At 33.4% G+C, this 10,284-nt stretch overlaps 1 protein-coding gene across 1 annotated transcript; it reads right to left on the reverse strand.

Annotated features, from left to right (window-relative positions):
• Nucleotides 1-2,125: 2,125 nt before the first annotated feature.
• Nucleotides 2,126-2,605, reverse strand: LOC132302274 (monothiol glutaredoxin-S2-like). Its single transcript, XM_059799122.1, has one exon. The coding sequence runs from the start codon at nt 2,482-2,484 to the stop codon at nt 2,176-2,178; it is 309 nt and encodes a 102-aa protein (XP_059655105.1). The 5' UTR covers nt 2,485-2,605; the 3' UTR covers nt 2,126-2,175.
• Nucleotides 2,606-10,284: the final 7,679 nt, after the last annotated feature.

The following is a 10,284-nucleotide window of genomic DNA, read 5'->3' on the forward strand; positions in this document are numbered from 1 at the left end:
TCGATTGGGTTCTTCGTGGGTTCAATTGGGATTGTTTGTGGGTTTGAGTGGGTGGTAGTGATGGTGGTGGGGTGGCGTTGCGGCAGACAAACACTTTGTGGCGACGAGGGGGTTTTGCTATTGGGTCTTACGATTATTGGATTAGATTTGGTGAGATGGGTTAGGGATTTTTGCTTGGTGCAGATGCTGATGGGGTGGTTTTGCTTTTTACGACAGTGGTGGTGGTTGTGGCGTCGAGGTTGCGGTGGTGAGTGGAGAAAGAAAGAAAGAAGAGGTGGGCGGCGGGTGGTGGTGCGATTGCTGTTGAATGGTGGGTTTGGGTTGTCATAGATTAGGGGCGAATGGCAGAGATGGGGCGCTTGGGGAAGAAAATGAGGGTGAGTCTGATATTTATTTAAAAAAAATTAAAAATCAAGGGGCACAACCATGGTAGTGGTGGTTGTGGTGGTGTGTCGCTAGTAGAGTTGGCAACCACCCTCTTCTTCTTCCGATCTTCCCCACTCTCTCTTTATATATATCAATATTCTCTCATTCCGATCAAAATATATACGCATAATGTGTACCCTCACTTCCATACTTGCATAAATGATATTCTGATTGATCCTAAGCTTACGTACATAGTAGTTCTGATTTCAATGTCGAAACTCAAAGGTGACCAAAAGATTGCAACTTGATCGGAGAGAATAAAATATGCTAATTACAAAAGTTATACTTCACATTTGTCGCTCTCATAATGGGATAGGTAAACCGGTGCCATTGTGGTAGATGGATATAGAAATGGAGTGAGCTCCTGATTACAAATAGCCGGTTGACTGGTGCATTTTCTGATGTTTGTTTTGTTGGCTTCAAAGCCCTTTACTGTTATTATTCTTTTGGGCCCAAAGCGGGCTGAGCCATTTCTTTATTGGGCTTTGTACTGTTTATACAAAATCTATAAAATTCTTTGAATTTTGAAAAAATAAATAAATTTCAAGGTTAAGAGGAGGTTTGAGATCAATTTTGAAAAATCATGTTATGTCCAACTTTTGTCATAGCTATTGGGCCCTAAGAATTAATGAAATAAGACAATTTGAATAAAAACGGATCTGCCCTACTCATGTAAAAAATGAAAAACGAGCATTATGCTTTCGAATCACAAAATTTACGGTCTAGTTTTATTTTATGGATTGTTACATGTAAATAGTGTTAATGATCCATATTTATCATTTGATGTAGTCAAAGTCACATAGTTTTAAAAAAATGAAGTTGACCAAAATGTTAACGTGGATATAAAAAACACTATTCATTCACCAAAAAGTATTACTTTTATGCACTTAGATACCACATTTTGAGCACATAGCTATCATTTTTTCTGCACACATGTATCAACTTTTTATTATTTTTTTTTTACAGCACCAAAGTTGTACCTGATGACAAAATGTGGTACTTGTGTGCACAAAAAATAATACCTATATATCTAAAAGTGGTATCTTTTAGCAAATGAACAATATTTTTTCATATTTACTGCATTTTGGTTAACTTCATTTTTTCGAAATTACGAAATTTTAACTCAATCAAATGATAAATATAAATCATTAACAACATTTATATGTAACAATCCCTTTATTTTATTTTAACAACGCAATTCCGGGTCCATTGAAATAGCAACATTGCCCGTTTGAAATAGCTTTTAGCAGTTGCTTCGATAAGTGATAACCGCCATTTGAACACAAAACCTAGGCTCAGTTACTGGCTTGCACAATGTGCCAACTCTTTTGTTCTAAATAAAAAATAATAAATAAATTTTGCTCCCCGCCCCCCCAAAATAAAAAAAAAACACCTAACAAAATATGTGCACACATGCTATAAATATATCTACAAAATATAAGTGCTATTTTTTTGTACTTTGATGGAAACAGGGAATATATAATCATTGTATGCTGAACTTTTTTTTTTTTCTTTTCCGGAAGGTTTTAAAAAGGGGTGCAATTTGTAAGCTGAACTTTGTTACTAGCTAGCAAAATTTGAAGGAGATTATATATATTACTTCATATTACAAAAAACAGCATAGTATGTATTATTCAGTTGTATTGTCATTAGAACCAAGGCTAAGCTAGCTCTATATATATATGAGGGCACCTAAGTATGAAAGTAAAAACATGGTTTATTAATTAGCTGGAAATACAAAGCACAACATCAAACAAATATAGCTCCTGCCCGCCTAAGCATTGGGACTAGGGAACCCTCGACATGACGGCTAGTGACCTCATTAACTCCTCCCACCAGTTCACCACCAATGAACACTACCGGCACGTTATCGTAACCGAGCCTCGATAGAGCCTTCTCCATTTCTCGGCCTCTCTGTATTTGATCGAGGTCATGAATGGCTGGGTTGGCGCCAAAGTTGTTCCTAAAGAAGGTTATGATAGAGTCGGACATGCAGCAAGACCTCTTAGTGAAGATCACTAGAGGCCTTTGAGACACCATTGTTGTTACCCCCTCCATTGATTCCAGTAAATTGAAATACAGACTTCAATTTTTGACTCTAGTAGTAGAGCTTGACGGTTTTAAATGTCAAACAATGATACAGATCAGAAATGTGAGCTGTGAATTGATAATGTAGCCCCATAGGTTTATTTATAGCATGACAAATTGACAACGGTGGTGGATTTTGCATAATTGAGTAAGAGAGAATATTTCCCTCTAGAATTTTCATGATATTGCTGATGGCTAGCTGACAGAGATGGATCAATGGGTAGCGATGCGCAATAAGAGTTGCAAGATAAGGAATACCTATGTACGGATATTGGTACGTCTTCGTATTGCATGGTGACAAATTATATACATATAGAGCCATGCACATACACCTTGCATGCATGTTATGATACTTTTCAATTATAATACTTCTCATAAGTCTATGTTAATTTCTCAATTATATTTAATGCCTTGTCATTTTTCTATGAAATGCAGGTGCAAATATGGGACCATGAAAAATCAATTTACTTGGAAAATAATGAATTCATCGACGTGTCTTATGAAGCATCAAGTTTCGTCATCGATTTTTCTTATTTGCAAACAATTCTTTAGGAACCACACTCTCAAACATAATCGGAGCGTTTTCCAATTTGCAGGGAAGACACCTTGCGCAACTCCTGTGAATTAGTAGGTGAAAGGCCCGAGACACCCAAAAACAAATATGGAACCATGCATGTACATTGGAATGCATGCATGATAAAGTAGTAAGGAAAATAAAAAATAAATAAATAAAAGAAGATGCATGTATGAAATAGATCAGAGAGGAAGAGGGACAAAGAGGATAAGGTCCCAAGGCACCAGTGTAGGTGGTGAGAGAATTTTAAGCATAAGAAAAAGATGAATGCGTGAGCGGTTCCTAGCATCCCACAATAGGTGAGGTACCGAAGGGTACAATCTCTCTCTCTCTCTCTGTGCTTTAGAAGAGGACAGTTGATTGAAAGCTAAGGAAAATATAAAGTTCTCATCTTTACAGCTTTAATAAATATGACACAAATGGACAGAGTCGCATTCAGAAGAATCAGAACAAAGTATATCATTTACAATTGGATAGAAAATGTTAAAAGGATTTCGCAATTTATTTGATTCCACGCGTCGGTACCGTGTGTATGTATGTGCCATCATTATCATTATCCTACTTATCTTGCTGAGCCTAGCACGTGAATGTGCATTAGATTCTTTAGATTTTTGCTCATTCTTTGGATCACAATCTTAGCGATTGGAGTAGGGTCTAATGGGAATTTAAACAAAATCAACTCAAATCGAGTTTTATGAAAAAACTTGCATACCTTTCCAATGAAACTTCCATTGCCTTAATCCCGTGTGAACTCAGTCGGAAATATGAACGTTTTTTTTTTATCCGAATTATATGCTATCACTCTTATTAGTGGTATATCTAATGTTTACTTTGATAACTAGGATGTTCGGGGTTTTGTCCCGAATAATTTTCTGATGTGTATATTTTGTGTTGGCAAATTTTATTAACAAAACAAGTCCAATCGAGTTATAATTTTTTTGTTTACTTCTCAAGATTGAGATCGGAAGCGGGATTGATGGAGTTGTTCATGTTTGATAGCTTAATGATTTCAAAAAAGTAAGAATAACACTTTATGAAGGTTAGTTTGAAGTTTAGGACACTTGCATATTTTTGGAAACTTGACATACTGAATTTTTCTAAGTGTAAACCCCATTCACGTCTGACCAACTTTAACCGGTTCAAGATTTAAGTATTAAAACTTGGAATTCAAAATTCACACTGGCCAACTTGAACCGGTTCAAGGGGTAGCTAAACCGGTTCAAGTCCTTTAACAGATTTTGAAACTTTGTTTCCTTTTTTGTTTCAACTTTCTATTTTACATAGACTTTTTCCTTAAAACTCATGCACGAAACTAAATTGTTTTCCAAATACAATTAGGGTTTCTAAAGTCTATAAAAAGAGATTTTTCTCATTTTAGTTGAGACGACTTTTAGCATCAAAATTCATATTTTTACAAAGCCAAGTCTGTGAGATTTTTCTGAGAGCTACACACTACATACACATGAGTGAATTAGGGTGTTGTTCAAATACTTGATCGAGTTCAAGCTTTTGAAGATTGCATCTAAAACGATTAGAGAAAGCAGATCTTTTCCTTTCTACAACAAATTTAGATTTAAAGAAGAAGATTTTCCAATCACACTTTAAAGGGATCAAGGCACTTGTGGAGTGTTTTTATCTACCAGTAATCCTTCTACAAGGTTCAAGGCGTGTAATACGCCGATATTTTAAAAGATTTATTAATTGGGATTAATTACTTTTATTTTATTTTTAAATGATTTGTTTGATTTAATTGGAATTAATTGCTTTTATATTATTTTTAAATGATTTGTTTTATTTAATTGAGTGCTGTTAATTGTCTTATTTTAATTAGATTATCTTTTGTGATTATATTTGTTGAATTGATATGATATTTTACTTTGTGGAATACTATGATTGAATTTTTATTTGATTTGTGCGTATTTATACTTGTGTGAATTGTTTGTTAATTATTTGTAATTATTAGATTTAATTTAATTATTTTGTTTTAATTGGATTGGGCTCAAGAGAAGTAAGACCAATGGATGTGGTATTGGGCTTGAAGGAAGTCTTGTTGGATTAATTATTAAAAGCTCATGGTTATGAAGATATTTAAATAATTATATTTGCATAATTATATATATATATATATATATATATAGATATATATATATATATATAATTATATGTATATAATTATAATTAATTAATAATCATTATGGAGTGGTATATATGTCAATATATATATTGATATATATAGGTATATATGATTTATTTAACAAATGATTATTTATGGAAGGTATTTATATATATAACACAATATATATGTATATATATATATATTATTTAAAGATTATTATTTTATTTGGTAATTATAGTAGGAATAGGATTTGAATTTTAATGAATATAAATATACACATAAGGTTTTATAATTAAAAATTTACACATTAGAAAAATAAGGGAGACAGATATAGAAGAAGAAGAGAAGGCTAACAAAGAGGAGGCCGGATTGGAGAAAGAGGAAGTCGGAATTGGAAGAGACAATCAAAACTTGAAGCGTTGGTTTCATTTTGAAACCTTCAGGCAAGTTTTCTCCATTTTTTCTCTTAGAACTTATAAGGATTTCACCTTGAGTATCAACGCTTTAGATTTAATTTATTAGTTAAATCATGGTTATAATGGATTTAATCAAAAGCATTAAGTTTATTTTATTTGATTAAATTATGATTAAATCGGAGTATTAAAAACATGATTTATTATTATTTTATTTTATTATTATTATTTTTTTTTGGAATTGTTGGATTTTAATTATATATATAGGTTGTATATATTTAAATTCAATTGGTATGCTTGATCTATGACCCAAAAGGGTTAATTAGGGTTTATAAAATTTTTGATATTTTTCTGGAATTTTTTAAAATTTTCTGGGATGTTTCTATAATTTTCTAATTTTAGAATTATATATATATGTATGTTGTTGTATGAACTGGAAGACGCTGGTGTATTGAAGAATCAATAGGGTGTAATCCAATGTGGTACAGTGCATGGAATAATGATGCGCACACTGATTTGGGCTATTAAAGTGCTTTGATGTAAGTGGACTGATCCAATGCATCGCGGCGTATGATAATCTGGTGCGCTTGTGAATTTAAACCATGGAGTAGGTGTAGTTAACTTAGAAATAATCTAGTGTGGCGCGAACCATCAGAGTTGATGCAGCAGTGAATCATAGTGCACCACGTGTCGTTTGATGAACGCTGAAAAGTGCGCTTTTAAACCCCTTAAGCTCGAGTATTCTAGGACCCTTATCTATCTTATTTTTTCGTTTTAGAATAATTTCGTGTTATTTCCCTTTTTAGGTCAATAATGTTAAAACGTGCTAAAAATGGTTTCTTAAGGCCTTTTTGGAGTCAAACTGAATCTTGGAGAGAATCTGGAGCAAAAGGAGGCTGATTTGGAACAAAAAGGATGCTGATGCTGAAAACTGCCAAGTGAGATAGATCGCAGAAAAGTGAGATCGATCAAAAGTTAGATCGATCAAACAAACTCTGATCGATTGAAGAAAAGTCTGATTGATCGAAAATGTGCTGGTAGTGAGCTGTCTAATTCCAGAGCGCGCCAATTTCTACCTACCACCTAGTTGTGGGATTAGATATTTTTGGGCTATATTTCTGACTTAGTGACTAAGAAAAGGACCTTGTATTTAAAGGGAATTGAACCATTTTGTATGGGAGCTTTATCATTTTCACTTTTACATTATACTTTTATATTCTCTCTTTAGAAAAGTTAGAGATTAGGGTTAGAAGAAAAGAGAAGAGTGGAGGCTCCAAGAACACATCTCAAGATCTATACACACTCTCTCTCTCTAGAATTCATCAAAGAAAAAGAGGAAGAATGTGGAGCCATGTTTGGAGCTTGCCCTTAAGGGTTTCATGACCACATCCACCTCCTCCATGATTGGCTAGATCTACACTTAGGGCTTGGATGAGCCCTAAGTCTTGTATAATCTAAACCCTTGTATTTATATTTTTGGGGATTTATATATATATTGTTGTGATTAGTGCTTAGCCTTGTGATTATTGATTTAATTCTTCCTTATGATTCTCTATTTTAATTACATGTTGTCTTATGTGTGATTAGGAATTGATCTCTACACTAGATTCTCTATGTTGGTTGCATGTCTATGTGTGATTAATTAATGATTTAGTGATGGCTAAGCATGAGTTTTCATTAAATGGGTTTGTCAATTAATTTGATGGAATATTCTTATGCTTGATGGGTTGTTCTACAATTTAATTCATGCTTATAGGTTGGTAGACAATCTATACTTGATTTGATATTCCATGGCTTATTATTGCAAATTCCATGATTCTCTAGATTGATGTGTGCTACAATTATGACTAGTTTGATGGGTCATGCTTAGATTTGATGGGTTGTTCTACACTTAGTTTATTTGTTGGTTAGGTAGACAATTCATACATGAATTTGATGATCCATGGTTAATATTGCAATTGGTAGTCGCATTTTGTTCACAACAATGTATTCCCCATTAATGGAAAACAAGTGGTTAATTACATGAGCTTAGTGGCGATTCCAACACCCTAAAACCTCTCTTCATATCTCTTAAATCCCTATCTTTCACTAGTTTATTTTAATTGCATTTTAATTCATTGCACCTTAGTTTAATTAACCAATCTCTCTCTTTGCAATCATTTGATACGCTAAAGTCGAAGTTAAATTCGAACATGTATAATCCCTTGGGACGATCCCTACTCACTCTTGCTATGTTAGTAGTAGTGGTGGTAGTGATTTTTATAAATTTAAACTTGACCAAAAAGGCTTTTATTGAACTGTACATTCACTACATTATTTTGGTGTTTACAAGCGGCCTTGCCAAATTTTGGCGCCGTTGCCGGGGATTAACGATTTTGTTGGAGTTAGACTAAACAATAGTGTTTATTTGATTGCTTCTATCTTTATTTTATTTTCCATTGTATATTCATTTCTCAATCTTGATATTATTTGTTCAATTAGGTACTTGACTACAAGGAAGGCAAACATTGGATCTTAAAGCAACCATTAGACCTTAGCAAGGATTGGAGTTGAAGTTGCTTAAGGACCTTTGTGAGCATTTCTTGAAAGTCTCGTATTTTAATTGTTTCACTTCTTTGCATGCTTGTGATAGCCCTTGTTGAGGCTAATTTTATTGCTTAAATTTTTATCCAAGCATCGGCCCGTGTGGAGGCCATTATTTGTTGTATTTGGATTTTGAATGCGGATGGACCCATTATTTGATCCAAGTTTGGGGGAAAATTACTTCCCCTCACCTTATGTCCCTCCACCATATTTTAATCCTTATGAGTTTAAGTCCAATTCATTTCAACATGCATCATTTTATCATGGACTTGATCACTCTTTTAATCCTCCTTGTGACTATTGCCCTCCCCCACCATTTTATGAAGAACCACCTCCATCACCTTATTCACCCGAGTTTCAAGAAAAAGTATTAGCTTTACTTGATGGGCATATTTCACAAACTCCACTTATTAATTCACATTCTCAAATTTTAGCCAAGCTTGAAGCTCAAGTTAAGCAAATTGCAAGTACTCTTTCTCGTCAAGAGGATGAGGAAGAGACAAATGAAAAAATAGCAAGAACTTCAATTTATATAGATGAGGATGATGAGAGTGAAGATGAGGATGAGACAAGTGAGCTAATGCCTAGCACTCTATCTTGTATAGAGGAGGAAGTGGCAAATGAGTTAGTGGTTAGTCCAATAGAGCATAATATGATTAATGAGGACTTTCCTTGTTTTAATCATGATTTTATCTCGGCTATTGCTACTTTAGAGAGTGAGGAGATGTTGACCACTATAAAGGTAAGAGAGGAGGAGGAGGAACTTGTTGAAGAGGACCTTCATTCTATTATCTCCAAAGACCCTCTTGAGATATGCCTTTTTGAAATGTATAAAAATTATGATTTTGACCTTGAAAGCTCCAAAAATGAAGTGAATTCTTTAATGGACTCCTTAGCTAACTTGGAAGGTGAGGAGATGGTTATTTTTGAGGAAGAGAAAATGGATGAAGAGAAGGTGTTTCTTATTAATCCAAATGAGTCTTTGAAAGACAATGCCTCACCAACTATCAAAGTGGATGATCCTTTGAATGTGTTTCAAGAACACAACAAAGTGGCAAGACCAACCATGATTGATTTTGTTTTCAAAACCGTGGATGAAAGGAACAATATTATCTCTTTCATTTCTTTTCAAGTCATTCTTTTGGAGGATGATTTCATTGTTGTAAGTGAGACATTAAATGAGAAAAGTGAAAAGAGGATCAATAAGGATGTTTCATATCTGGTTTTTGATTCTTTTGATTAGTGAGTTGACCCAACGTCTTGCTAGAGACACTAAACACTAGTATTCGTAGAGTTTCAAAACTCTATTCCTCCCTCATTTCTTTTTATTTGTCGTTCTTGTGTACATTCTTTCATTCATTTTTCAATCTATATTCTTGTTACCATCATTGGGGCTTAGTATAGGATTTTCTGCACTTTCATCTCAAAATTAGGCATTTAGTGCCAGTTCGATCGATCACAAGTGTCCCTTTGATCGATCAAACCTCTCTGTAGTCAATTCTCTGCAGAAATCAGCTTTCTGTGTATCAAGCGAATTTCATTTCAGATCGATCTGAGTGTTCCAAGATCGATTGAGATTTTCCTCAAATCAATCTTCATTCCATACTTAGAAAATTTTTTGGAGCTCTGTATTTTTCATCTCTCTGTGTATCGATCGAGCTTGTTTGCAAGTTTTCACATCTTTAATCGATCACAGTTTTGCCACTCTGACTTTTTGACTTTTTCTTCTTTCTATTTTTATTTTATTTTATTTTTTCATTTTCTTTTACTTTTGTTACTTTCTTTTATTTTGTTTAGTTATTTTTCTCTTTGAAAAAAAAAAAAAAAAAAAGATTTTTTGTATTCTTTATTTCCTTATATTTTTACTTCTTGCATTTTTATTTACTTGCCTTTTATCTTTGTTTGTGTAAATATTTATTTTCTCTAGAAAAAAAAAAAAAAAAAAACAGAAAAAAAAAAAAATTTAAAGTGGCATTCCGTCTTGCTAGAGACATTAAACTTAGCAATCATTGTGCATATTTCTTATATTTTGTTTCATTGTATATACTTTCAAAAAAAAAAAAAGTGTATCCCTTATTTCTTTA

Source organism: Cornus florida, unplaced genomic scaffold (genome assembly GCF_030987335.1).
Source record: "Cornus florida cultivar Cherokee Brave unplaced genomic scaffold, ASM3098733v1 CherokeeBrave_3.0.0_Hap2_Chr04, whole genome shotgun sequence".
Classification (NCBI taxonomy): Eukaryota; Viridiplantae; Streptophyta; class Magnoliopsida; order Cornales; family Cornaceae; genus Cornus; species Cornus florida.